Below are 27,040 nucleotides of genomic sequence, written 5' to 3'. Positions count from 1 at the left end.
CATATCTTGGAACATATCTTTAATCAAAGTTTTCGACTCTCTCACTCTTTGCCCATACCTTCACTCCAAGTTTTCCTAACAACTTCTCACAAGCTGTGATTGCTCAAAAAGTATACAACTCGCCCCACAAATGCATTAGAAGAGTGTGTTTATATTTAGAGATAGGATGATGACCTATACTATGCACCAAAAATTATATGTGCACGAAGTCCACAGTCGGTTGACTAAAAAGTATGACACGCTGACATGGTGATACCGTACTACTTTATAATTTATTCCAGAGAAGCATGCTTCTATTGGCACCCAAAAAATCATATATAGTGCCCCTTTGTCATTGCTTATTTGGGGTAATAAGTTATTTTTAAAAAAATTTGAGAAGCCCAACCCGTTTGGTAAACTATGAGAAAATCACTTATTGTTAAAAATTGATGTGAGAGAAAGCTATAAGGGAAATAAGCTAATGATGTGCTTTCATTTTTTGATTATGCAGGAATCAGTTTCGAAGAGACACTGAGTTTAATGATTATGTGGCAATCATTTTCTGATTATGCGTAAAATCAATATCAATAACACTTTTAACAAAAATTTTACCAAACACAAAACTGTTTTCTCTATAGCTGATTTCTCTCACAGCAAATATGATAGTGATTATTTTCACAGCACAAAAATACCAAACTGAGTTGTCTAATTTTAATCAATCGACCAAAAAAAAACAAAGTTCTCTAAATAGAAAATGTTTTTAATAATAATGTTTTTAATAATAAGCCCAAGTGGGACTATTGAAAAAAATTCAATACAATGGGCTTCAAATGTCCACAATGCATCGTCACTTCAAGCCCAGGCCTAAAAACCCAACTACCCCTACACAAATCCGTCAACGTACTCAAAGAAAGAGAAGCAGCATCAGAGAGAGGGAGAGAGAGAGACATGGAAGACGAACACAGAGGGCAAAACCCAGAGTCAGACCAAAACAAAAACAAGAAGAAGACAGTGATAAAAATACCATCTTTTCAAGAAGTTCTTGAGAGTGCACAGTCAAAATCAACCCCACTGTCTCTGTTCACTCCTTCACAGAGCTTTTCTCAAGCCTTTGCCTTCGTCAAGTCCTCTGAGTTCTACTCGTCTCCTCCTCCCCCTGCCACCTCCTCGCAACCCCTACAGGCCTCAGACACCGGTAATTCAAGGTATACTTTTACCAATTTCAATCCAAACCTTTTATGTGTGTGCGTGCATTGTGCTTCTGATGGATAATTTTATTTTGATTTAAGTTAGTTGCTGATTGTGGAAATGTGGGCTATTGTTTGTTTTCGTGGAAAATGGTTCATGGGAAAGTTCTGTGATTCTCACACTTCTTTTCTGGTGGGTTGGGAGAGATAAAGGAGAAGTTTTCTTAATATTTTGGTTTCTTAAAAATGTAGTCTTTAAAATGTTTTGTTTGCTAGTTCCATTTTCCTTACAACCAAACGAAGCAATTCACTTTGATTCGAAATGTTAGGCTCTTTATTATTTTCTGCCATTTTGGTTGCGTAAGAGCTCAGAAAACTGAGAGGTTGCCAACTTAAGCTAATTGAACCATTTCTCGTTTTAGAATATTTGTATTTTCTTTGCCTGGTATCTGACTTTGAGATTTTTTTCGTGTTTTTTTCTGGCTTTAGCAAAACTGGTCAATCTGATGTTCCATCATCATCTGCTCCTACGAATGCTGTTGCATCATCATCATCACCTGCTCAGCGTCGCAATGCAATTATTGTGAGCCACAGACAGGTCCAGTAATTTTTTTATTTTCGGTGCATTTTTATTGTAATATTTAAAATAATGGTGGTTCTTTCTTATGAGTTTAACTTTGGGTGGAGTAAAGTTCATGAGCTGGAGAAGTTTAAACTTTGCAGTGTGTGGCACAGCTATATTTTGCAGTTCTACTGTTTTCAACTCAGTGTAAAATCTAATTCCTCCATGCAGAAGGGAAATCCCTTGCTCAAACATATTAGAAATGTGAGGTGGGAGTTTGCAGATATTGTTTGTGACTACTTACTTGGACAAAGCTCATGTGCTCTCTATCTAAGGTTTGAACTTTTCCACTTTGGTTATACTATTTTATATACATGTGAGCCTATAGTTAGGATGCTCTGCGGTAAATCTGGTTCAACTGTTATCTGAAATGTTAAGATGGAAAAGTGACTAACAGTTAGACATGCAAGATATGTTTTGCCTTAACTTTTCCTGCTTGAAGTGTTTATAACCTCTGGAGTTGATGATGCCTACCTCATGCTCATTTTTATAAGATGAAGTTTATAAATTTAATTCGATCCATTTAATTAGTTTTATATATAAACATGTGCGATGATCGTTTGCTGCAGTCTTCGGTATCATCTGCTGCATCCAGACTACCTATATTACCGTATAAGAGAATTGCAAAAGAATTTCAAGCTTCGTGTTGTTCTTTGCCATATTGATGTGGTAAGCCATTGTGCCAATCAGTTGTCTTTCATAACTTTAATAGTAATTTGTTTTTTCCTGGTTTATGTTTTCTTGCAATCCAGTTGGACACATAGACCAAGCAGTTCTTTTTTCATCTTTGTAATAGAAATTTGGTTACTGCTTTCATTGGTTGCAGGAGGATGTAGTTAAGCCTTTACTTGAAGTTACTAAAACTGCTCTGCTTCATGAATGCACCCTATTATGTGGTTGGAGGTACATATATTTTATTTGAAACTGCAAATCAAATATCCAATGTAGGCTACGGTTGCTTTTTTTTTTCCCTTCAAATATCCAAATCAAATTGTATTCACTATTCTTCTTGTAAACTTCTTCAAGAACATGATGAACTTTTTCTTTAACAGAGGTTGAACCTCTGTTTGTAAAGGTGTTTAAGCATTTGGTTATTTCCCAGTAGCTTAGTTTTTGTTGGTTTGTTTGACCCAGCTTTGCTTTTAATATGTTTCTATAGCTTGGAGGAATGTGGTCGCTACTTGGAGACCATAAAAGTTTATGAAAACAAGCCTGCTGACATTATTCAAGGTCAAATGGATACAGACTATTTATCACGGGTATCAATACAGTTGAGGTCAATTAATCAATTATGTTTTTCATGAAAGCCAAATTAGAGTCTTACTAAATTATTTGGTTAATATGTTAAATATCAAGATTGCATTGTATGATGTGCAGAATTATGAATTCCTTGAACTGATAATTGTCTATTTTATATTATAGCTAAATCACGCGTTAACGACAGTTCGACATGTTAACAAGACTGATGTTGTCACCCTTGGTACTACGTTTGGGGTATGGCTGCAGTTTTCACTGAGAATTTGTGTTGGCAGAGAATGTGCTTTTTGGTAATATTGATATCAAGCTCATTGTCATGTTATTGCAGTCTCTTTCTCATATCATGGATGTTTCGATGGAAGATCTAGCTCGTTGCCCTGGGATTGGAGAGCGCAAGGTATTTGTGTTAATTTTTTTTCCTTTGTCTTTATGTTCAGACCAACATTCGAAGTGAGACTAACAAATAATGGTTTTTTGTTTTTGTTTTTTTTGGCGTGCACATTCTGTTTGGTGGATTGTGTTGTGTATTGTAAATATTTTGGTTATGGCTTAAATTTCTCACCATACCTTGTGTATCAGGTAAAACGTTTGTATGATACATTTCACGAACCATTTAAGCGTGTGGTTGCCAGCCGCCCTGCTGTTCCAGAAACCTCTGCCCCAAGCAATGCTGAACCTGGTTCAGTGGATGAAGAAGATAAAGAAGCGGAGGAAACAGAAGACGAAAGCAAACGCAGGAAGAAAGAACCAGAATTGACTGTTAAGTCAGCCTTGTCTGTTGCCTTTTCCAAATATGCTGATAAAGTTAATAAAAAGAACAGCAAGACACAAAGAGAGGAAAAAGGAGAAACAAGTGCTGCCATGGAAGCTGAAACTGAAAAGAGATGAGATCGAAGTGATCAGTAACTTGTCCCATTCTATGCCATTGGGAAGAAGATGGCCAGCTTCATAGACTAGTGCATTAACAAGTTTAGTTGCTGTATCTCTCTATTTGTGGGTTACAGTTCTGTTTTTGAGACCATAAAAGATCACGGTTAAGAAACTATTACACAGACGCCCTTCTTGTGTATCCATCTTTGAAGTTAAGGGGTCTCTTCTCTTTTGTAACTTGGGTTTAGCTGTGTCAAATCTTTTATTTGTATTTCTTGTGAAATGATCTTTTGGGTTATGGGTAAGCCAAATGCCATGGGTAATGAACTATGGTTGCTTCAATCGTACTAATTTAATCATATCAAGTTTATGTTTTTGACTTGTATAATAATCATGTAATATTTGACTTGCATTGCCCCAAATGCCATGGTGAAAAAGACGAGAACTTTTTGAAGAAATACGACTAACGTGAAGTGGGTGGTTGTGCAAGAAGAGCAAGTTTTGATGGGTTATGTCTCTTTCGTTTTTCTAAGTTGATTTTCAATGTCATTGGTGCCCACAAATACGTTCGGTCACAACGACCAAAGGAAATTATGAGTTCGATGTATTAATGGGGTGTGCTGTTTGTTTTGTGTCATTTTCATTGGGATATCATGATATATGATTACGATGTTAATAACGCGATTTTCCTCCAAAGTCCAATCCAAATCATACTAGGATAAATGAAAATGGATCGGATTTGACATGATATGATGTGGTGTCATTTTCGTCCGAATCAAAATTAGGGATTATAAATACAACATATATATAATCAACATATGGTCCTCCAGGAAAAGATGGTAACTTTCTCTTTCATGACTAGATTATCTTTGATAGCAACCAAAAAAGGTTACAGCTTTATCAATTCTTAATTTACAACAAAAGCAATGGTGTTCAAATCAAAGGCTTTGCATACAGGAGATAATCACAGCTAATTAACAATGCATATCCTCTTTGTAACATCTTTGCATTTGCTGCTCGATCGTCTGCTTGTTAAGGTTCTGACTGAGAATCGAAAGAAAGGGCTGTTTCTAATGTTGGTATTTTCCCATGTGATGTGTGAAGTTTGAAGCACATGAAACATTAATTTCACCTTTATGAGTCAGCTTTACTGAAACTCAATTTATTATTGACCATTGGTTTTTCACTTTTCACTATATTTATGAAAACTTGACATGTTTTCAGTGAGAAGAATTATTGCCAAAGGCTGATCAGATATCTGAACGGTTTACTTCAAGTTGCTGTTTTCACATAGCTCCTAATACCTTGGACTTGTTATATGATTCTGAAATCTAGAGGAACCAGAAGAGCTGGAGTTTTTAACCAGAGGAATTAGAGAAGGCACAACATCAGTCATTAGAGGCCGATATTCAGGTTCTGGCTGCACACACATTGCTGCAATAGCTGCTATCTGTAAAAAAAGAACAACAATTTATAGTGGCAAGAAAAATTTAGAATCAATAATTTGCTGCTGATGATTATAGGAAGCTAAGCTAAGCTGACCTGAATTAGATCCCTCTTTGAGAATTGCCCCTGTAGAGCTGGGTCAACCATTTCCAATACTTTTTCTCTGTTAGTTAACCTTGGAAGAGCCTGATAAATCATAGAACCAAAGTCAATTGCTTTTTAGTTTGATGTATAGGGACATTGTATGCTATGATGATTGAATATTATTGAGAGGAAAAAGTGATGAATTTATTCATTGACTGACCCATGAGACAAGGACATGCTCTCCGGGAGGCCGTTTGGTGTCTACCGGCACACGCCCTGTTATGAGCTCTAAAAGAACCACCCCGTAGCTGTATACGTCTGATTTTGTAGTAAGCTTTCCTGTTGAGGCATACCTATATCACCAAACGTCCAAAACTCATTAAAAATAAAACATCACAGTTATTAAGTAGAGAACACACACACACATAATGCTCTTCTTGTACTTCCATCTTTGAATCAAAGGGTCTCTTTGAAGTCTTCTTAATATGCAGTTTCTAAAATGGTGTTTAGGTATGCATTTTCATTTTCATTAACAGCCTTTTGCTTTGCCCAAGTAAAACCTGAAGATGATACAAAAATGACAGCTAACATAGCAGTGATCTAGTATATGCTCCCATGTGCATGCTTCTATTGCTGTGCCTATATATTTGTTGGTATCTTAATGACAATGAGAGGGGGTCCATTACAGATGATATAGCACTCACTCTGGTGCCAGATATCCTGTGGTCCCCAGCACACGCGTCGAAATCTGACCGTTGATTTTATCAGAACCCATCTTGGCCAATCCAAAATCAGATACCTTGGCATGAAAGTTTTGATCTAACAGAACATTGGTGCACTTGAAGTCCCGGTGTATAACAGATGGGATGGCATGCTCATGGAGGAACTCAAGGGCCTTAGCACAATCAAGAGCTATCCTCAATCGGGTCCCCCAATCCAACGGCTGATGTTTGTTTGTAGAATGTAGATGGTGTTGCAGAGTACCATTAGGCATGCATTCAAATATGAGGAGCCTATGGTGCTGGTCAGCACAATAACCAAGCAGCTCCACCAAGTATGGAGAGTGCAATCGGCTTAGCAGATCCACCTACAATACAAAGATATGAGGCATTTGTTATTTTCATTTTTCTCTCAAACCCATGTGCAGAAAGTGTCTAGAGGCAATATTGTATTCTGCAATTCAAGGTCTAAACTTGTTTAATAAGACATGCACACATAAAAATAAAATAAAAAACTCCTTGATCAAAACATAACCAGGACTTAAGTCAACATCCAATATTTGCTTATTTAAGTGAGTTTTAGATAACACACCAGGACTAGAAGGTGATAGCATTTTTTGAAAGACGTAGAGATACAGAGAGAGACAAAAATCTATTATTGGCCTGTGTTGACAATACAAAGGCCTACATCTAATAATGACAAAAGGAAGATAAGCAAACACAGAAACAGCAATTAACCAAAGAAAGAGGGGATTGAAAGAAGCAAATAGGAACAAAAAGTAATAAATGAAGTCACTCACCTCAACCCTGAAGGAACGCTCTCCTTGCCTTCCTTCCCTGTGCAGCATCTTAATTGCTGCCTCAGTCCCATCTCTGAGGACCCCCCTATACACAACTCCAAACCCACCATGCCCTATCACATTTGCTTCGCTAAATCCATCAGTGGCTTCCTCAAGTTCTTTGTATGAGAACACTTGAACTCCTTTGTATCTGCTTGCTGCTGTGACTATAGGTGTCCTAATTGACCTTCCAGAGTTCCCTCCTTGGAGGCACCCACCCTTCACATCTGCCACTCAAAATTCAATGGACTTGTTCAAAATAATGTCTTTAATTACAAAAATACATCCTAGCAAAGATGAAAATGAAACACAAGATGGGTATGTTTTATTACCTGGGCTAGAATTAAAGGCCACTGTGGTTTGAGCAATGAACCTGCTACTTGTGTTGTTCATGATGCTGCTCTCTTTGTAAATATTGCCATTGTTTTTGGTGGACTTGACGACACGGCGAAGCATTAATATGATAAAGATTATAGCAAGGAGGACCATTACTGAAATGGTTGATATGATGATAATAAGAACAGATTTTGAAGGAAAAATGCCATGGTGGTGATGGTGGCTGTAGAGTTGAGAATGTGAATGATGATGTTTGTAGGTCTGGTTTTCTGCAGCAAGGCCTATTGGCCCTGCAGATGTAGCAGCAGCAATGGTGTTAACTTCCATGAGCACAAAGCAATGCAAAAGAGAGAGAGAGAGAGAGAGAGAGAGAGAGAGAGAGAGAGAGAGAGAGAGAGAGAGGTGAGTTTGGTAATGTTGAGGTGGAAGTTTGTATATGGGTAGTGTTGGGAGGCTGAGTTTGTTTCCCTTCTAAGTAGGATGCCGTCTCTCTCTCTCTCTCTCTCTCCCCCCAACTTTGGTAATTTTTCTTCACATGATTCTTCTCTCTCTCTCTCTCTCTCTCTCTCTCTCTCGTGAATACCAAATGGTTTTGTGTACTTCCTTCGTCTCTTCTTTTGTATTTTTCTAAGGAATTGTCTTTGTCTCTGTATCAGAAAATCTTGGAAGCTTTTGCACCATTTCATATCCATTCTCAACTCAAATAATTATTTCCAAATTATAATCCACAGCATCCGAAAATTCCGTTTTATCACTATCCTTGACTTGCGGACAGGTGGATAATGACTTTTTTCACCAGTTGAAGTGGACTTGGCAAGTCTGCCAGTGCCAACTATACAATTGCCACCGAAAAATAAACAATAGAAAAGCAGCTTCAAACCCAGAGAACCGGGAGAATAAGGAAATAATGCGCAGATACTCGCAGGCTTGCCTACCATCAGTTTCTTCCAAGAGCAATGCTACGGTCAGTCGGGCACGCGGCAGCATACGAGACACTGACCTTGCATCCCTCTTCTTCCAATTAAGATGTCATAGGTGAAAGAGAGAAATAAAAACTGCTGTTTTTGTGACCGAGTAACATTTTGCCGTTACATTTGGTACAAGTTAGGTGGTGCATAACATGGGTATGTAATAAAGTAATGTAGGGCCAAGTCGAAACAGTTAACACAAGGCATCCCAAGTTATTCATGTCAAGGAGTCTCAACTACGCAAACGAAATTATGTCTTCTCAATCTGGTATCAAAAGGATTTGAGATCCTGGCCAACCCAATCCTATTAATCTTCATTTGGTTCAACCGTGTATGATGATCAATCAATATCTATCACATTGCAAATCTTTTATTCAAATGGACATCATGCTAGTCATAAAATTTTAAAATTCCATCAGTCGTCTGCAAAACCAAGAAACTGATTGATAAGCTTGGCGACAGGTGTGGCATCACCTGGGTGGTATGGAATGAGGGAATCCAAATTCATGTCTGCTATAACACGATGAAGTGTCCGCGTACGAGCATAGTACAAATGCTTCCTGTCTGCTAGTTCCTCTGCCAACTCACTTTGATGGTTGTCCATCAAATCTTCATTCACCACCACAATTAATGGCTTACCATGCCGCAATGTCTCAAATATGCTCCCTGACCCTGCAACACAGTAGAATAATATTCACATAAAACATCAAGCCCATGATATATCAAGGATCAAAGTAAATAAAAATGGCTCACAATTAACAAAGTTTTCCTCTTCTCTCGTACTTTTATTTTACTCATAAACTTTACTCTAAAACATTCATTTGAAATTGATGAATTTTAAAAGCCAAGGGAAAGAATACAACTTTCCGAAAGGTAAGAAGACGCTATCCGAATTATACCTGCATGACTAATCACAAGAGATGCTGCCCTCAGATGGTCTGCAATGCTTGATGAAAAAGTGAAGTAGTCTACAGCAAGGGTCTCATCTCCTCCTTCAGACTGCATTATAAAATAAAATAAAATGGATCATGCATTCTTTAAACCTCCGCTTTGCAACCCTAGAGTTTGCTACTTCACAGTAGATTGTGAGCAACAGAAACTAACCACAATTCATGCCGAGTAACTAGAACCAGAGAAATCAAAAAATACCTTGGTGGGGATATAAGATCCACGGCCCATTTGAACGAGAAGCTGGGTATACCCTCTCCTTAACAACTCTGCTTTAACCTCCTGAGTATCCACTGCTCTAATAAGAGCATCAAAAGAAGTAGTTCCAACAGTCACAAAAACTGTCTTCTTCGACTTCACGGTAGCCTCAGTATCTCCCATCTACAATCATGTAAATTTCCCCAAAGCACAAACTACTTAACCCTATAGCAACCACAAGCAACAAGAAACACCTATCACAATGAAAACAATTAAGGAAGTAGGAATTATGAAAATAGGGTTCTTCTCCAAAAACAAAACAAAAAACAAAATTGGCGACTATATGATAATCAAATACATTTGAAAAGCTCTAATGACAAAGAATACGCACAACAAGAACAAAATAGCAATTTGTTAAACCAAATCTAATAAATTTTAATGAAAAATACCAACTTTAAGCCATTCAACAACGCCATCAACATAAGAAATATAAATGCACGTCTTAATCATACACAAGATTGATAAAACTCACAAACCCAACGTTTACAAACTTACTCGGCAGTGAATTCCGACGCAAAAATAACAGTTCCCATCAAACTGACCAATTACTGACTCAATTAATCACAAGAACCTGATTAAGTTAATAAAAAACAAAAATTTGACAGATTATTGAAAAGGCTACAGACCTTGAAGAAAAGGCTAATGGGCTTGTGCGACTGAAATTGAAGGGGACGGTTGGGATGCGAGTACGTGGCGGCTAATCGACGGTTCTGAGCTCTCTCAGCTCTTCTCGTGCCCTCCTAAAGTGGTGACTAATCGACTGTAAGCTTCGCCATGGCCGTCAGACTGACAGCTTGAGAAGAAGAGAGAGAGAGCACGCCGGAGGGTGAAGAAGGATAATGGCACGGGCTTTGCTCGAACACGTGTGATGGAAACCGCACGTGAGAAGTGAGCTCCATTTTAAGTTGGGTCTTGGGTTTATGACATATTTTCCAATGGGCTGGTCTTGTGTTCAACTCACACGACATTCTATTAAATAAATGGGTCTTTGCTGTCATTGATGTTGGTTCTTTCAATTGGTCCGTTTGAGTTTTCTTATGGGTTTGTTTTGTAGAGTCATTCTGTAGTAAGGGTCCTATCTCTTAATTGTTCGTTCAAACTAACTAATTTAATTCAACGACTAACTAATTTGATCTAACGGTTAAGAGATAAGGCCCTCGTTATAGAATTTTTTGTATTGTTTTTAGGTTTTGTTCTCTTTTGTAGGCGATGGGCCTTGTGATCTTTGTTCTACGTTTTGGGTCATTTCATTTCGACTTAAACACTGGCCCAAACCCCTTTGGGTCTCTTTGCAACACTATGTTCCTTGAACATAAAGAACAGAGTTTTGTTCTCCTTTCTAAGAAATTGTGTATGGCTTTTCCCGAGTGTGGTGTTGTGTTTGTGTTTGTGTTTGTGTTTGTGTGTTGTGTGTTGTGTGTTGTGTGGTGTTGGGGTGTGTGAAGGGTTCAAAGGACAAAGTGAGGGAATATTTGCGACACAAGTGAGCATACAAGAGGGAAAAGGGGCGTGCTTTGGGTTGGGATGTTTAAACGAGAACAAAGGAGGGGGACAAAAGTGAGGCTCTTCAGTCTTGATTTGAAGTCTAAAGGTAAAAAAGCAATGACTGCCTACGACAATGACCATACTTATTCTTGGGGATTTGAATTTTTGTATTGGATTTTGTAACATTTTCTCCTTTTTTATTTTCTTTCTTGTGATTTGAGACATTAGTTTCCATTCCCAACATATAATTACAGTTTATGCACTTCACACGCTTAGAAACTTCACATGTGTGAGCTAGGTAGCATCTGTCACAACTAGACAAAGCTTCAGTTCAATTTCAACCAAATGGGTTTGACACATTTGGCTCTTGCATGTTAAGTTTGGTAGGACAGAGAGGGATGATTGGAAAGAAGAGTGTGTGTGTTAATCACATTATGAAATCAGTCACATCTCCATCAATCACGCAACCAGACAAAGAGAGTTAATTATTTTACTGGATGTTGTTCTTGTTGAAGAATATGAGTTGCATATCAAAAACTTGAATAAATTACAAAATATAATAAATAAGTCTACTAATAGTTAATATTAAGATTTTTAGTGATAAAACTTTATATTTATTGAGTTTTGTAGATGATTAAGTTAATAACAATATTGATATTAGAAATGATAATAATCTTCTCTCTAACTTATTTTTTTGGATTTTTTTCTCTTCTCTTTATGACAAGCGTCATTTTCCTTATACTTAAAACAATGTCATTAATGCATCACACAAGTTACTTTTTGTTTTCCAAATTTACCCTTTTAAAATGTATTGGTTTTTATATTTTCTTCAATTTATTCAAATTTTGTTACAACTTCTTTAGCACATTGTTAAAATTAAATAAGAAAAACGTCATTTTTTAGAATATAAAAAAAAAATTTGTTACATAACATTGTTATCATCTTTATTTTGTTATTTAACAAAACAAAGGTTCTCTTTGGAAAAAAATTTTAAAAAAAACTTCTGTTTTTATTTTCTTATTTAATTTTTCAACAAGGTGATAAGAAAGTTGTAAAAAAAATTAGCTTGTTATTAAAATAAATTAATACATTTAATAAGGATAAACTTGAAAAATAAAAATTAGTTTGTGTGATGCATTAATGACATTGTTTTAAGTGTAAAAAAAATAACACTTGTCATGAGAAGAAAAAAAAAATCTAAAAGAGAAAATTAGAAAAAATATTACTAGCACTCTCCTATCAATATTATTTGTGATGTGTTATTGGCCCGTCTCTTTGAATTTAACCGTTCGTATAAAGAAAAGTCAGCTTCGTGCTTGGATTGAAACATGTGCATAATGGATTTACCTTGGAGTTGGATTGGAAGGATGATAATATTTTATTTGAGGACCCCATTTTTTCAGTAAAAACAGAAAATGCGTGATTCGCTTTACCTCCATCAAATCCAACATAAAGGAAAGGAGGGAGAGCCTGTGACCAGTCCAGAGGTGTGACTGTTCACCGACTAGGGCTGTACCATAATTTCGGATCCCAACCTACCAGCCAACCATCTCCATTGTCCAGTCCATTAATATTTTAAATAAAGCCTCTGATCTGGTCTGGTCTGGTCTCTGACCTAATTGTCTCCTCCTTTCTCGGGGACCCAGCTGACCTGACCTGAGCTACTTAGTCTCAGAACCAAACAAACCCAGCTGTGTATAAATCAATCAACAGCTGCCCATCTGGACAGTTCCCAGTAACATTATCTCTATCAAGCAACTCCGATTCCATATTTATTTTAACAAGACTACCATCTTCTCAAACTTCATACCAAAAACAGAAAAATGGGTTTTCATTCAGCAATTCAATCCAATATCTCAAGGACGACTTCACTTCACACAAGATTGCAATCTTCCCATCTGAACCTGATCATCACAAAAGAAATAAAATTGGTTCATGTATATATGGTACAGATTTCTGTCATAGGAGCTGGACAGTTTTATTTTAGGCATGCGTATAGTCTGTAGAGAAGCAAAAGCTTTAAAGTGGCTTGAACTGGAGCAATTATGAAACATATAAAAGTAAATCATCCTGCCCTTTGCTTTTAAGGATTCGAATGTTGCATACGTTCACAGGCTTCAACATAAATATAGCTAGATATTTTGGTCCGTACCCTATATTGATTCGAACCATAGAATAGTGCAGGGAAAAAAAGTGTACGTATAATTTGAACCAGAGCTGCCCAACATCACACAAATGGAGATAAAATATTTGGTTGCTTTCCTTGTAATCTTTTGATCTCCAATTATTAGAGAAGATTTGCAGTCAAAGTTTTGGGTTGGAAAGCCATTTTGTGAGCTACCCTATGCTGCATAAAGCATTTTAATAACGTTAAATTATTTTATCTCTGGGTTTCTAACTTTGTGGCAAGTGGTGGGGTTCCTTTTTGTCACCATTCAAATATCTTTTACAGATCAAGAATATCTTTCTTCTTCTTTTCTGTTTTTTTTTTTTTGGTTTCCTTCTCAAAGGTCTCAAAGGTAAAATAAAGAAGCAATGAGGACAAGAATTTCTTCACGGGTTAGGCTTTTAAGGAGGAGGACAAACAATAATGTTGTTGCAAAAGAAGGGTTCAAACTCAGAGAGAGCATTTTGATTCTTCTTCTTTCACATCTAAGATATATATATATATATATATATATGTGTGGTTTAGCTTTGAAATGCTCCGTTGCTTCCGGCAGTTGGCCTTATCTGTGAATTGACCATTTTACTCTTATCGATCTCTCAAATAATTTCAGTCGAAAATGGTCGAACTGACAGCCATGCTAGTGTCCAAAATGACTGACATGCTTCACAAAATATATAGATGACACTCTTTCGGCAACTGCATCATTGCATGAGCTCCATCTTTGCCACCCTCATGTTTGAGTTTAACCCTAGAGATTCAAATTGTAGTTGTTAATACACTTGAGATCGGAGTTCTTGCATTCGTGGGAATGGCGGTTCTAGGATTCGAAAATTAAATGGGCAAAACTTAAATATTAATCTATATTGGCAGAGCCAATGCATGCTCAGGGTGGGCACTGGTCCCTCTCAAATATGGCTGTATAGACAATTATATGTTAGTAATATTGTAAAAATATTACAAAATTCCTCACAAATTCTTAAATGCTCACTGTTTTCTTTGTTTCTCTTTCATTCTCATGTCTAAAATTCTTTTGAATTGCATGCATTTGTAATCATAAAAGAGTGATAGGTTATTCATACCAAAAAGAGAATTAGGGATTTCTTAAATACTAGGTTGATTTGTCATAAAAGAAAGTGTTTGAATTTTTAAGGGTGCCCCCTCTTGGTTCCGCCTATGCTAAATTCAATGGTACGAGTTAATTTTATTAATAAACATAAAAAGATACATTTAGTCAAGGAGGACGTAATTACCCTTACCTTCAAATACATCTCTGTCCATAAATAAAAGTTCCACAAATGCACAAATAAACATTAAAACCAAAAGTAAATGCAATGCAAAATAAAACAAAACTATCGATGCTTAGAACTCTTAAATTCTTCAATTATCAATGCATTATCGATATTATTAAAAAACTCTCTTTCATCCCTAATTAAATCATAGAATACTCAAAGATAGAGAAACAAGCTGATGTTGTATATCCCAAAGAGAAGGAAAGAGAAGATATGGTGTAGGGTTTGCTTTTAATTTTTTGAAATTTGGACTGAACTTATAACATATGTAGGTATTTTATATTAAAAAAACTTTAGGCTAGGCAGACACTCAACCAGCCCTATACATAAGTTAAGCGAGTTAATTAGGACGGTAAATTCGTTATTGCACCAAAATTCTAATTTTCATTTCAGTTATATTAAATTAATTAAAAGTAATTTATTGTTTATGTAAAAAAAAACACAAAAAAGAAAGGATATCCAAATAATTTATGGAAGGGTACTTGCAAAAATTTATTGGGCTTTAAATAATTGTAAGAGCATCTGAGTGATGGAGCCCCGGATATAAAGGCCCAGTTCTAGGGCCCACCACTGCTCATGATCGTAGAGAAGATGGGGCCCATGGCTATTGATCTTTAGTCTAATCATGTCTGGCCTTGTTTCCAAAATAAGTTATTAAATCACTTTCTGCGTGCCATAAAATTATAAAGCCATGTACTTTAGCAATCCTAATAATGTAACACAGAGAGAGCCGTGTCCAGCCAAGCAATCGCCAGCTGTTTCATTACAATACGTGCAAAAAGTGGTACAAAATCATGTTTAAGCTCTGCTTAAATCTTGCTTAAGTTTGGCTTAATTATGATTAATTATGCTTAATTTGCTGCTTTAGTGTTGTATTAGTTTCTACTATGTTGTGTTAGAATATAATAGTATTTTTTAAATTGATGATTTCCTAGTGAAGTAGAGTGTTATCTGATGCTTTCTTTTTTGTTTTCCTGGCAAAAGGAGGAGGCAACTATTCATAGTTTTTTAGTTGTGTTTCTTTTTTTAATTGGGTTTCCCTGGCAAAAGGAGGCAACTAATCTGAGCTGAACTAGGATTAATCTTTAACTTTCCTGTTTCTTTTATCTTTTCTAAACTAGGATTAGTTTCTGTTTAGCTATATAAACCTCTCCGTTGTTGTTCAAGTTGTATTATTCAGAAGATATTCGATTTATAAATCTGGTCGCGGCACTTGGAGCTGGAGCAAACGGACTGCTCACTCTCTCTCTTTCCTGCTTTAAAATATTGCTTGAAAAGAGAGTGCACAAAACCCTCGAACGGAGGAAGAAAGCTAAAAGATAAAGTGTTGAGTTCTCTCTCACCAACCGCCTTTGAGCTCTCTTCCTCTCTCTCTGTCTGCATTTATATCCTCCGCTCACAATCTCAAGCAAACCTGTTTGCTCTCTCTCTCTCTCTCTCATAGACAATGAGTAAGCTGGAGGTTATGGATCTTGAGGTACACTTTTGTTTAAACTATTTTCGTTCATAATGTTCTGAAACAAAGCTATGCTATACTGTTCCTCTGTTAGTTTCTTTCTTACTAATTCGGCACAAACAGTGACTCAGTCTAAGTTGGTCTTCTTGGATTTTTTTTTTTTTTTTACTTGCAGAGATCGGTTTACAAAGTAAATATTTGCTGCTTGGGCTGTAAGGGGAAAGTTAGGAAAGCGTTGAAAATTGAAGGTATGTTCGTTTAATTTGTTACCCAAAAATGCTAATCAGTATTTTTTCATTAATATTAGCTTAAAGTACCGATCTTTATGCTGTGAATTTCAATGGGTTAAGTAGTTTTTGTGGCTAATTGTTTGAATGGTCTTGTTGTCCAGGTGTGTACAACAGCATTATAGATGCAGATCAGGGGATGGTGACTGTGATTGGGAATATTGAGCCAATCATATTTATTAAGAAACTTAAAAAAGAAGGGAAAAATGCCCAGCTTCTGGGAGTTCAAAGGATTTCAAACAACAACCAAGCTCAGCTCAACAATCAGATGGCTGCTGGGAAAGGTGGAAAAGACAACAAATCTCAGAAGCCAAAGGGTGGCCAACAACAACAACAAGCACAGCAGCAGCATCAATTCAAAGGGGGTAAAGCCATGAAAATGCCTCCTCCTAAGGACCAGAAATCTGTGAAATTCAATTTGCCAGAGGATGAATTTGGTGGGAGTGATGGTGAGTTTGATGATGAATATGACAGTGAGTTTGATGATGAGGAATTTGATGAGTTTGGTGATGAAGATTATGATGATGATGATGATGAACAAGAGTTTGGGCATGGCCATGGCCATCACCAGCAGCAGCAACCCAATAAGATGATGCCAGGTATGATGGGTCCACAAGGGCCTTATGGGAAGATGATGCCAATCATGGGAAATGGCCATGGGCCACATGGGCCTGCTGGAATGATCAATATGCATGCTATGAATGAGAAAAAATCAGGTGGCGGTGGTGGGGGAGGCTCTGCCAAGAAAGGTGGGGTTATTGAATTTCCTGTGCAATTGAAGGGCAAGAGTGAAAATAATGAAAAGAAGAATGGCAAGGATGGAAAGAAAGGGGGTGGAAATGGCAAAGGAGGGGAGAAAAAGAAAGGAGAAAAAGAAAAAGAAGAGTGCAAGAGTGGAGGTGGCTTGGTGGGTTGGCTTAAAAGAAGTACTAGTATAGGAAGGGGTGGTTCCAAAGGAAGTGGTGTGGATGGTGGTGATGGGAAAAACAATGGCAAGGGCAATGGAGGGAAAAAGGGTGGAGGCAAACATGATGGTGCCCGTGAACTTAAGAAGGGGAAAAATGATTATCATGAAATTGATGTGGTGCTCAATCATGGCAAAGGAGGGAAAGGGGGCAAAGAAATCAAAGAAGGCAAAGAGGGGAAGGGAAGCAATGGAGGCAAAGGAGGAGGCAAAGGAGGAGGCAATGGAGGAGATATGCATCAAATTCAAATGGGCCAAAAGGGCCAGATGGTTCCAATTGGGCAGATGGGTCAAATGGGCCAGAGGGGTCCAATGGGTCAGATGGGTCAGACGGGCCAAATGGGCCAGAGGGGTCCAATGGGTAATTATCCAATGGGGCAGATGGGTAATGCTCCAGCAGTTCAAGGATTGCCTACACCATCGATGATGAACGGTGGATATTATCAAGGGATGGGGCCTGCTGGAAACCCTTATAACCAGCAGCAGCAGCAGCAGCTCCAGCAACTACAGCAGCAGCAGCAGATGCAGCTGCAGCAACAACAATACATGGCCATGATGATGAACCAACAGAGAGGCAATGGCAATGGCAATGGCATGTACCAGCCCATGATGTATGCACGGCCACATGCCCCCATGAACTTCATGCCTCCTCAGCAAATGCCATCTTCAAATGATCCTTACTCCAACTATTTCAGTGATGAGAATCCTAATGGTTGCTATCTTATGTGAACAAGTAAAAAGTAGCTAGGGTTTCAGTCATGTTTTTTTCTTTTTCTTTCTATCTTTTTATCTTTTTAGGATTATTGTATTTCTGGTGCTTAATGCAAACACTATGGAAGTACCATTGCTTATGTTACTTGGTAATATGGGTAAATTTTGCTTCTTGGTAAATGTATATTAACCCTAACCTAATTCTCCCATTGATGATTTGTTTAACTAATTTGTTTAGGATCTCAATTAAAATACTATAAGGGTTGCCAGAATGATGCAGAGGAAGGCACTTTAATCAAGGTGCATCATGTGTGGGTTTCAACTTGGAAATATTTAAAGCATCAATCTCTATCTATCTGTTGAAATTATTAGGTCCATGATTTTTCTCCTTTTGACTTGCATATCCTCACCAGTCTCCACCATCAAGTCCGGATTGGAAAGGTAGGAAAACGTGACTTCATTGGCATTATAATTTATATACAGAGACAGAGCTATCAGAAACCAGAATTGAAAAAACAGAGCCATCAGTGTTTTTCTCACCTGGTGGGGTATGAGAAAAAGAGGCTGTTCTTTAAGCCTCAGTAAACCAAACTAAATATATGGGCTTTGCCTTTGTGAGCCTTTCATATTGACCCAATCTGAACAGGCCTAATACAACACCTAATCTTCATGTTTATACAAGATTTCTAACAAAATCTTAAGTAAGCTTCAGTTTCAGATATGATGATTAGTCTACCGTTACAGAAAAGAACTGGTTTTGAAATTCATGTCGGTAAGCTTTGTACCTATGTGGTGAAGGCTGCCTCTGGATGAACTTAGAAACTGTGTTATTGCAGAACTAATTCTGCTTTATAAACCATTAAACATGATCCCTATCAGATTAAGAAAGATGATTAGGGTGATTTGCTTTCCAAATGCAAAACTAATGCCGGTTTCGAGTACCGGCCAAACCCAGTGTCACTTTTTTTGTTTGTTACTTAAAGCACAAGGGACTGCATGTCTGGGGCAGCCCATTGAAGCCCTTCCTCCCTGCCAAGTACCCCTACATACTCACCAACTCTTTGTTCTCATATCAAGATTATGCTCACTTCTTCTGCTTTCAAATCCCTCAAGCAAGGACACAATCCCAAATTCTGAAATGTCCATATGCAAGCCACCCCTCTATAAATTCAAGCTCTGCCTCTCTAGTTCTTTGCCAATTCCCACCGTTTCATCTTCCTATCTATACCAAAACTTGTTCATTTCCAAATTCCAATTGCATCCATGGCTTCTTTCCTTCATAATTTCCTGCTCTTCTTCTGTTCTTTATCTCTTATCATTCTCACATCTTCAGCAACCAAATCCCAAACCCACGTCCCCATCAGACCAAACAAGCTTGTCCTCAAAGTCCAGAAAGATAGGGCAACCAATCTCCATGTGGCCCAAATTCACAAAAGAACCCCTCTAGTCCAGTTCCCCTTTGTCATAGACCTAACTGGGAGGTTCTTATCAGTCAATTGTGAGAACCAATACACGTCATCAACTTACAAAGCCCCTGTTTGCCACTCAAGCCAGTGTGCTAGGGCCAACAGCCACATGTGCCGCACGTGCAGCTCTTTGAAAACCAGACCAGGCTGCCATACCAACGCTTGTGGGCTCTTGACCACGAACCCTGTGACCCAACAAAGTGCCCAGGGTGAGCTCGCAGAGGATGTCCTCAAAATCCCGTCAACCCAAGGCTCAAGCCCTGGCCCAATGGTCACACACCCCCATTTCCTCTTTGCTTGTGCACCTTCCAATATCTTGCAAAAGGGGTTACCCAAAAATGTTCAAGGTGTTGCTGGTCTAGGCCACTCCCCAATTTCCCTACCATACCAACTAGCTTCCCACTTTGGCTTCCCACCAAAATTTGCACTGTGCCTCACTTCCTCACCTGGCAAAAATGGCGCCGTTTTCTTCGGTGCAGGACCCTATTTCATGAAGCCGGGCATCGATGTGTCACGCCAGTTGACCTATGCCCCATTCACCGTAGGCCAGCAAGGAGAGTACTACATCAATATTCTATCAATTAAAATCAACAACGCCATGTTGCCTTCGATCCCAAAGGGTGGGTTTGGTGGGGCAATGATCAGCACCACAACTCCCTACACAACTCTCCAAACCCCAATTTTCAGGGCACTCAATCAGCTCTTCATGAACCAGCTTCGAGGGGTGCCTCATGTGAAACCCGTGGCACCATTTGGGGCATGTTTTGACGCAAACAGAATCCCTACCAGCAAGATGGGGCCTACGGTTCCCAGCATAGACCTTGTTCTGGACAATAAGAAAAACATCATGTGGAGAATTTTTGGTGCAAACGCTATGATTCAGCCACGTCCTGGCGTGATGTGTTTGGCGTTTGTGGACGGTGGGATGAGGCCTAAGGCTCCAATTGTGATTGGGACCCAGCAGTTGGAGGATAATCTGCTGCAGTTTGATTTGATGAACTCAAGGCTGGGATTTAGCTCTTCCTTGTTGTTCCGCAGGACCAACTGTGCCAACTTCAACTTTGGCACCTCCTCCACCAACACTGATCCGTAGATTGTGAACCCTTTTGAGAGATGATCCGAGGGTTTTTGTGTATGTTGATCAAATAAAATATGTACTTTAAAGCTTTATGCTTGATGTTGTCTCTAATTAAGTGACGGCATAAATAAAACTTTTATTTAATTATATTGTTGTTTATGTCTTTTTCTTGCTTGAAACTCAAATTTGGGGGTGTATTCAATTGTGATTTTAATGGATTGTTTTGAAGCTTAAAAGTACGGCTATATTCAATTATGATTTTTAAGTAATCAATAAAAATTTGGTAGTATTCAATTATGATTTTAAAATAATCAATACAAGTCCGGTGGTATTCAATTAGGACTTTTAAAAGATAAGAAAACGTACCATGGTATTCAAAAACTTATTGATTTTGAGTTATTTCATTAAATGATGACATGCTCAAATGGATTTATAACCTAATGAACAATTGGGTAAATGGTCCATTTCATGGTTATGTATCTTAGTACTAAAAAAATGACATTGAATTGCAAATTACTGGTCTCATGTTCGAACCTTCATGGCACCTAAATAGTAGTGTGTTTGAGAACCTCTCATCCTTTGTGTAGTTTAGAGTATCGCTTGTACTTTAAAAAAAATCTTAATACATAATCTGCTAAATATATAAAAGAGGCTTGAGGGTGACTTGGGCTAGTGTTGCCATTGCCAGGCCAAGGCTTGTTTCGGGCTGAGTTTATTTGTTGGGCCTGTACCCTCGTTTTAGTTAACCAAAAAAAAAACTCAAACCCAATGATATTTTGTTGGGTCCAAATATCATATTTTTTTTAAAGGAAATATAAGATTTAGCCAATTAAAGAAAAAGCGTTCCTTTGAAGAGCCCAAAGAGCCAGGTTTTATTGTTATTTTTCGGTAGAAGCAACAGTTAATAATTAATACAAGATTTTTTTAATTTTTTTTTCAAGAAATAGTATAGCCGCTTGGCTATACTAAAATTGTATAGCCGATCAGCTTTACTTTTTTAACACGTGATGGATGGGTCTTACATATATATAGTATAGTATAGCCGCGTGGCCATACATGGTTTTTCCCTAATTTTTTGTAAAAAATAGTATAGATGGTTGGCTTTACTGTTTTGACACGTGGTGCCTAGGTGTTGGTCGGGTCCTTTTTTTGTATTATATATAGTATGGCTGAGCGGCTATACCCGGTTTTTTAAAATGTATTTTAAAATAGTATAGCAGCGCGGTTGTACATCTGGGCGCCTAATCGTTAGGCGTATGTTTTGTTTTTAAAATTTTTATAATTTCTTTAAGAAATCATATAGCCTAGAGGCTATACGCGTTTTTACTAATTTTTTTTAAAATAATATAGCCAAGTGATCCAATGTTTTTACATGCAACTTCAAAATTCCCAATTTTTTATATTGATTTTTTCTCATGTTCAATATTTGGAGAAATTATGGAATAGAATAAATAAAGAATTACAGACATGGTAAAAACCAGACCAGCAAAAATTGCCAAGAAGATTAGAAACGGAGGGCCCCACCTACGTGTCTTTGTCCAATGACTGAGCAGTATAGCCAAAATGTGACACTCTCCCATCCCCTCACTTTCTCTGTCATTTGATTATTATAAGTACAAACAAAACAAAACCTCCCAAGTCTTCGTTTCTTCAAACCCCCCCAAAAGAAAACGCACATTTTTTCTCTCTTTCTTTCTCGGACCAAAACCAGAACAAGCAGAAAACGAAGCAAAAAAACCCAAAAAGAAAGAAAGAAAGAAGATGCATTCGTTTGGGTACAGAGCCAATGCTTTGCTAACGTTCGCAGTCACAATTTTGGCCCTCATGTGTGCCATGGCCTCTATCTGTGATAATCTCAACCACCCCACTCCCACTTCCCAAGTCCAGGTCCTTTCCCTTCTCTTTGGTAGATCTAGGATTTTAAAAGTTTGAATTTTGTTTTCAATTAGAATACCCAGTTCGATTTTATTTATGATTTTGCTTGTTGGGTCTATTTAGGTGCTGAACATCAATTGGTTTCAGAAGCAACCAAATGGCAACGACGAGGTACATTTCTCTAATTTATAGTTTGATGGGGTTATATGTGAAATTGTTCTGTATATGAATTCGATTTGGTATTGGCTTAAATGGGTTTTCTTTGATTCTTCTTTATAATCTCGTTTAAAGACTGCCACTTTGGGATTTATTTTCTATAGCAAGGGTCTTCGGGTTACTTTCTATATCAAATTTCCATGTGTATGCATTTGTGTGTGTATTGACTATGTATGGATGTACAGGTTTCGGAGCAAAGCTCTGAAATTTCCGGGTTTTGTGGTCTAGTTACACTAAATCATTTGGTTCTTTGATCTAGGTGTATTTTATGTGTTGAAAGTAAAATATAAAACATTAATATTACGATCCTGGAGAGCTTAATCACCTCTTTTCACATATTGGTGCGAGCTCATTGGCTGTCTGTTTATAGATAATCAAGTAGTAAGATCACTGTCCTTCAGCCTTTTAAAAGATGTGGTATTTCTCCTCAGTCGAAAAGGTGGTCCATGATTTGACTAGTTGTAGGTGGTAGTTGCTGGTGTTGAGCTTTGTGACACATATAAGAAAACAGAATGGGATTGTGACTATAGGAAAACGGGTAAAAGAAAATTAGAGGCCTTTTTATTTTTGTTTGGTGATCAAACTAAGAGGGCATTTACTAAAGCTCGAGGTTATAATGAACTTGGTATTGGCAGCAGTTACAACTGCTCCTGAGCTGCATGAACTGTTTTCCCCTTCCAAGTTGGTTACGCTTTGGATCATCAACGTTGGATTTTCCCTTTTGATTTGTAGAGACTAGTAGATGGGTGATTAAGAAAGGAAGATTATGTGTATGGAATGAATCACAATTTGATATGAACTAAAGTGATTTTCATTTTATGCAGGTCAGCATGACTATGAATATATCAGCAGACTTACAGTCATTGTTTACGTGGAACACAAAGCAGGTTTGCAATTTTACAAATTTGTGTGTGTATGTGTTAGCAGGAATTCACAGTTGCATACATTTTTTTGAGTATGTCTTGTGTGTGCTTCAAGTAGTATTTGGGTACACTGCGAGGAAGTTTTATGATAATCATAGGTTTGAGAGTAATTGTAACTTTCACGCACAGAACTAGAAGCCAATAAACAAAAGTAAAAACTACTCCTCATTTCCGTTGAGGAAGTGTCTTTGTTGTTGTGTTTTGCTGCATTTTCTTTGGAGTGTCTAGTGAAATTCAAATTATGCAGAACACAATAAGACAATTGAAGCTCTTTTCTGATTTTCCTGCCAGTTTATGTCATGCAAGTATGATTCATAACCTTGACGCTAATACCTTCTACTTTTATCTGCAATGCGTGACAGGTTTTTGTTTTTCTAGCCGCTGAGTATGGAACCCCAAAGAACTCACTGAATCAGGTAAAGCTACTTTGGATCTGGCTGCACATTTGCTTTTTGGAGTTATATTCTTTCAATTGTATTTCTGCTTAGTTATATGTTTCGGTTTTGCTTTTCTTGAGATAAACATGAGGTTGTCATCCCTAGGGCTTGTTGACTGTACCAGTGCTTTAGTTGCAGGTTACATAAGTCGTTGCTCTCTATTTTACAGATCTCTCTGTGGGATGGGATCATACCAACCAAAGAGCATGCAAAGTTTTGGATTCATACTTCAAACAAGTACCGTTTCATTGATCAGGTATGCCGTCTTCATGAATTAGTACAGTCCCTTCCATTCTTTGCATTGTTTCTTGGCGTTACCGAAGAATAAAGATCTAATGTAGTTTAGTGGTTCGATCGGAAATTGACAATCTTTATGATTGTTGCTTGTGTAGGGAAGCAATCTCCGGGGTAAAGAATTCAACTTTACATTGCACTGGCATGTGATGCCCAAGACTGGCAAAATGTTTGCTGACAAGATAGTCATGTCTGGATATCGCTTGCCACAAGAATATAGATGAGGTTGTGTTTGTATTTGTTCTGTAGCCTTAGCCTCTCTTAACAAGGAATGATCGTTGCTAAATTTATAGACTTAGAAACACGGAAGGCTTTCAGTTCTGATAAGAAAAAAGAAATATATTGAGATTTGCTCGGATTTTGGATTCTCTATAACTTGGTTTGCTAATTGGCTTGCAGTCCATAGCCTCTGTATTCCCCAAGGAAACCCCGGATGTGGACTGGAAGAGAATTGCATGTCATTGAAAATTGTTTTTACAATTTCATATAACCCAGTTTTTTCTTTATTTAAAATTTTAAAAATTGTTTTAAATATCGAATAAATTTGAAGGGTATTGGAAAGTTGGGACAAATTTAGACAGGCCTAGGGGAATTGGAAACGGATCATATTTCCACATTGCTTTTGGATTTCGAGAGTTTCCGTTATTGTTGATGATAAGATTACAAATGTCCCTATAAATTAAATACAGACTTGTTCTCTTCCATTCACACTTTGCTCTCTCTACGCAAGATGAACCCAGTTGTCCCTGCTCTCAATGCTCCCAATGCCACCACTCTTCCACACAACAAAAGCTGCGCCAAATGGACCCCTTCATCCATCAAAACGCAAAGTAAATACAACCTTAGAGCAACACTACTACTCTCACGACCCACCCCATCCCGAAAGAGAAAACAAGAACCGACACTGCCACGAGAACAAGAACACAGACACGAATATGAACACAAACATGAACATGAATGCAAAAATAAGAAGACAACCATGAGAGTGGTTCGCATCCATGTTTGGGACCCCTATGCCACTGATGATTCTTCTAGCGATGACGAAAATAACCTAGAATAGGAAGAGTTTATGAAAAAATCTTTCAGAAATATTTTAGTTATATATTAACATCTCGACTTTCACTCACTCATATCAATAATTTTTTTAGTTTATTTTATCTTCATCAATAAAAAAAATTTGTGGAACATTGATTCATGTTTCATTTTTGCTTTTATAATTATTTACATTTTAATAGACTATTGTTTTACTTATTTGTCCTTTTAAAATGAAGCAATTGTTTAAAATTTTAATTATAATGAATTGTTGCTACATATAAAAATAAAATAATTTTAGATGATGAGAATAAATGACAAACAAAAACGCAATGAAAAAAAAAAGAAAGATAAAAGTTATGCTCAGCTCTTATGCTAAAGAAAAAGAGAATGGAAAAAAAAAAAATGAGTCTCTTTGGAAAGAAACAAAAAAAGCCGTTTGATTTTCAATATCGTGGGTCAAAAAGTCGTAAGTCCAAACAAGGAAGAGTAAAACTACTGTCATGGGCCTGCGAGTGTAGCCAAAATCTGATCACAACCAGCTATCGCTCGCTGTTGCCTCTCCAGAAAGTGAATCCCCAAATCTATTCGGCGGAATCAAAAGCCCTAACCCTAATTCCCTAGTCGACGTCGTCGCTCGCATGACATCTCTGTCGAGTTAGTAAAGAAAAGGTAAAGACTGGCTTTGGCAATACATATCTAATTGGTTGAAAAATTAACTTTTGAAAGAGACCAACGATTTGGTTTTCAATATTCTGGGTCAAAATCAAAAGTCGAAAGCTTTGGGCTTTTTTCTTCTCATTCTTTTCTCTTTTCTCTCCAGAACTCGAAGCAGAGGATAATGACGATTGGAGGCCTGCGCTAAAGGGTGTTTGGGTTGTTCTACATTACGGTTCAAAGCACAAGTCGCTCGGTTCAAGGCAGTGTTAATCTTCTTTACGGTAAATCTTATACTTAATATATTTTAGAACTTCAATTCAACTATTGTGGGTCTATGAGTGATTCTCTGGACTGTAACCTCCAATCATGTAGTTGCTAATTGGGTCTGATATAACTTTTGTTAACTTTGTGCTCTTCAAACTTGAAGCAGCTATCTGGGTTGATTACCTTACCCCTTAAGAAAAGATGCATTTTGTCTTATGTGCTAAGATAATGGAATTTTATCTCTGTTTCAATAGAAGGGTACTGAAAGGTAGGTCATACGTTAGAACTGAAAATACTTGGAGAGTGGGATGCTGATCTCTATTAACAACTAAAACTTAGCAATTGAGTCTTAGAGACTCCTTAATTATTGCCACCTTTATCAATTTTGTTCATACTAATTGAGTTTCACATGTTCATGGAGTTTCAAAAATGTTGGATAAATGGTTTTTTGATATATGTATGTAGTTGAGCATCATGTGATGCTGTAAGTGTTTGTTCCACAACACGAAAAGCTGCAAGGTCTGCAAGTTAGTAGCATCCTAGTTCCCTTTAGGTTCTGCTTGATAGATTGCTTTGGGTCACTGTGCTGTTATATTGGCATATTGATTTATTGTTTTAAAAAGCTTTCTCCTGTTTGATATAATTCTTTGGTCTTGTATTTTAAACTCTTAAGTTCTAGTTTCGGAAGATAGAAGATATATGGTTCCTTTGTCTAGGTGAAACATATTGCTCCACAAGGTTCTAGAGTCCGACAAGAAAGGGAAACTTGAATCAGAATTTTACTTTTATGAGATGTTGGAACAGAGATTTTTAACGTAGGAATGCTACTCCTTTCTAGACTCTCTAGTTTATGTCTGGTGTTGTAAGACTCTAGTTTTGGCTTACTCTTTCTTTTCTTCTTGTTTAAATAAAATTTTTCATAT

The 27,040-nt window shown here is 37.4% G+C and overlaps 6 protein-coding genes across 8 annotated transcripts; 4 read left to right on the top strand and 2 right to left on the bottom strand.

Annotated features, from left to right (window-relative positions):
- On the top strand, positions 871–4,337 carry LOC18772181 (DNA excision repair protein ERCC-1). The gene is made up of 9 exons (XM_007205235.2): positions 871–1,184; positions 1,656–1,764; positions 1,960–2,063; positions 2,358–2,457; positions 2,615–2,691; positions 2,948–3,047; positions 3,211–3,282; positions 3,374–3,442; positions 3,625–4,337. The coding sequence occupies exons 1-9, from the start codon at positions 928–930 to the stop codon at positions 3,931–3,933; spliced, it is 1,197 nt and encodes a 398-aa protein (XP_007205297.1). The 5' UTR covers positions 871–927; the 3' UTR covers positions 3,934–4,337.
- On the bottom strand, positions 4,747–8,400 carry LOC18772926 (probable serine/threonine-protein kinase PBL7). The gene is made up of 6 exons (XM_007205124.2): positions 7,336–8,400; positions 6,965–7,230; positions 6,150–6,532; positions 5,666–5,798; positions 5,458–5,547; positions 4,747–5,365 (listed from the first exon to the last, which is right to left on the bottom strand). Exons 1-6 carry the CDS (start codon positions 7,664–7,666, stop codon positions 5,213–5,215), a joined length of 1,356 nt encoding a protein of 451 aa, XP_007205186.1. The 5' UTR covers positions 7,667–8,400; the 3' UTR covers positions 4,747–5,212.
- Positions 8,574–10,389, bottom strand: LOC18775559 (UDP-N-acetylglucosamine transferase subunit ALG13 homolog). 3 transcript variants are annotated; one of them, XM_007205931.2, is made up of 4 exons: positions 10,140–10,389; positions 9,457–9,678; positions 9,207–9,306; positions 8,574–8,979 (listed from the first exon to the last, which is right to left on the bottom strand). In XM_007205931.2, the coding sequence occupies exons 2-4, from the start codon at positions 9,634–9,636 to the stop codon at positions 8,723–8,725; spliced, it is 537 nt and encodes a 178-aa protein (XP_007205993.1). In that variant the 5' UTR covers positions 9,637–9,678; positions 10,140–10,389; the 3' UTR covers positions 8,574–8,722. The 3 variants fall into 3 exon arrangements, with proteins under 3 accessions (XP_007205993.1, XP_007205994.1, XP_020422093.1); XM_007205932.2 differs by having other exon boundaries at positions 9,457–9,707; positions 10,140–10,386; XM_020566504.1 differs by having other exon boundaries at positions 9,457–9,636; positions 10,140–10,386.
- Positions 15,320–18,035, top strand: LOC18772226 (heavy metal-associated isoprenylated plant protein 34). The gene is made up of 3 exons (XM_007208620.2): positions 15,320–15,931; positions 16,086–16,158; positions 16,302–18,035. The coding sequence occupies exons 1-3, from the start codon at positions 15,902–15,904 to the stop codon at positions 17,888–17,890; spliced, it is 1,692 nt and encodes a 563-aa protein (XP_007208682.1). The 5' UTR covers positions 15,320–15,901; the 3' UTR covers positions 17,891–18,035.
- On the top strand, positions 18,896–20,563 carry LOC18772957 (basic 7S globulin). Its single transcript, XM_007205169.2, has one exon. It carries the CDS (start codon positions 19,136–19,138, stop codon positions 20,429–20,431), a length of 1,296 nt encoding a protein of 431 aa, XP_007205231.1. The 5' UTR covers positions 18,896–19,135; the 3' UTR covers positions 20,432–20,563.
- Positions 22,008–24,532, top strand: LOC18773367 (signal peptidase complex subunit 3B). The gene is made up of 6 exons (XM_007205968.2): positions 22,008–22,303; positions 22,415–22,462; positions 23,332–23,394; positions 23,793–23,846; positions 24,037–24,123; positions 24,260–24,532. The coding sequence occupies exons 1-6, from the start codon at positions 22,178–22,180 to the stop codon at positions 24,383–24,385; spliced, it is 504 nt and encodes a 167-aa protein (XP_007206030.1). The 5' UTR covers positions 22,008–22,177; the 3' UTR covers positions 24,386–24,532.

Source organism: Prunus persica, chromosome G6 (genome assembly GCF_000346465.2).
Source record: "Prunus persica cultivar Lovell chromosome G6, Prunus_persica_NCBIv2, whole genome shotgun sequence".
Classification (NCBI taxonomy): Eukaryota; Viridiplantae; Streptophyta; class Magnoliopsida; order Rosales; family Rosaceae; genus Prunus; species Prunus persica.
The sequence above is the reverse complement of the archived record's forward strand: the minus strand, read 5'-3'. Positions and strand labels throughout refer to the sequence as shown.

What these genes read in the sequence shown, in the direction of transcription:
- LOC18772226 (XM_007208620.2), top strand. Translation starts at nt 15,902, where the DNA reads ATGAGTAAGCTGGAGGTTATGGATCTTGAG. An exon ending in TGGAGGTTATGGATCTTGAG is followed by an intron (nt 15,932 to 16,085) that starts GTACACTTTTGT and finishes TTTTACTTGCAG; the next exon opens with AGATCGGTTTACAAAGTAAA. An exon ending in GAAAGCGTTGAAAATTGAAG is followed by an intron (nt 16,159 to 16,301) that starts GTATGTTCGTTT and finishes CTTGTTGTCCAG; the next exon opens with GTGTGTACAACAGCATTATA.
- LOC18773367 (XM_007205968.2), top strand. Translation starts at nt 22,178, where the DNA reads ATGCATTCGTTTGGGTACAGAGCCAATGCTTTGCTAACGTTCGCAGTC. An exon ending in AACCAAATGGCAACGACGAG is followed by an intron (nt 22,463 to 23,331) that starts GTACATTTCTCT and finishes CATTTTATGCAG; the next exon opens with GTCAGCATGACTATGAATAT. An exon ending in TTACGTGGAACACAAAGCAG is followed by an intron (nt 23,395 to 23,792) that starts GTTTGCAATTTT and finishes AATGCGTGACAG; the next exon opens with GTTTTTGTTTTTCTAGCCGC.
- LOC18775559 (XM_007205931.2), bottom strand. Translation starts at nt 9,636, where the DNA reads ATGGGAGATACTGAGGCTACCGTGAAGTCGAAGAAGACAGTTTTTGTG. An exon ending in GATCTTATATCCCCACCAAG is followed by an intron (nt 9,307 to 9,456) that starts GTATTTTTTGAT and finishes TTTATAATGCAG; the next exon opens with TCTGAAGGAGGAGATGAGAC. An exon ending in TCTTGTGATTAGTCATGCAG is followed by an intron (nt 8,980 to 9,206) that starts GTATAATTCGGA and finishes ACTGTGTTGCAG; the next exon opens with GGTCAGGGAGCATATTTGAG.
- LOC18772926 (XM_007205124.2), bottom strand. Translation starts at nt 7,666, where the DNA reads ATGGAAGTTAACACCATTGCTGCTGCTACATCTGCAGGGCCAATAGGC. An exon ending in ACAGGATATCTGGCACCAGA is followed by an intron (nt 5,799 to 6,149) that starts GTGAGTGCTATA and finishes TTGGTGATATAG; the next exon opens with GTATGCCTCAACAGGAAAGC. An exon ending in AGCATGTCCTTGTCTCATGG is followed by an intron (nt 5,548 to 5,665) that starts GTCAGTCAATGA and finishes ATGATTTATCAG; the next exon opens with GCTCTTCCAAGGTTAACTAA.
- LOC18772181 (XM_007205235.2), top strand. Translation starts at nt 928, where the DNA reads ATGGAAGACGAACACAGAGGGCAAAACCCAGAGTCAGACCAAAACAAA. An exon ending in ATACAGACTATTTATCACGG is followed by an intron (nt 3,048 to 3,210) that starts GTATCAATACAG and finishes TTTATATTATAG; the next exon opens with CTAAATCACGCGTTAACGAC. An exon ending in CTGGGATTGGAGAGCGCAAG is followed by an intron (nt 3,443 to 3,624) that starts GTATTTGTGTTA and finishes CTTGTGTATCAG; the next exon opens with GTAAAACGTTTGTATGATAC.
- LOC18772957 (XM_007205169.2), top strand. Translation starts at nt 19,136, where the DNA reads ATGGCTTCTTTCCTTCATAATTTCCTGCTCTTCTTCTGTTCTTTATCT.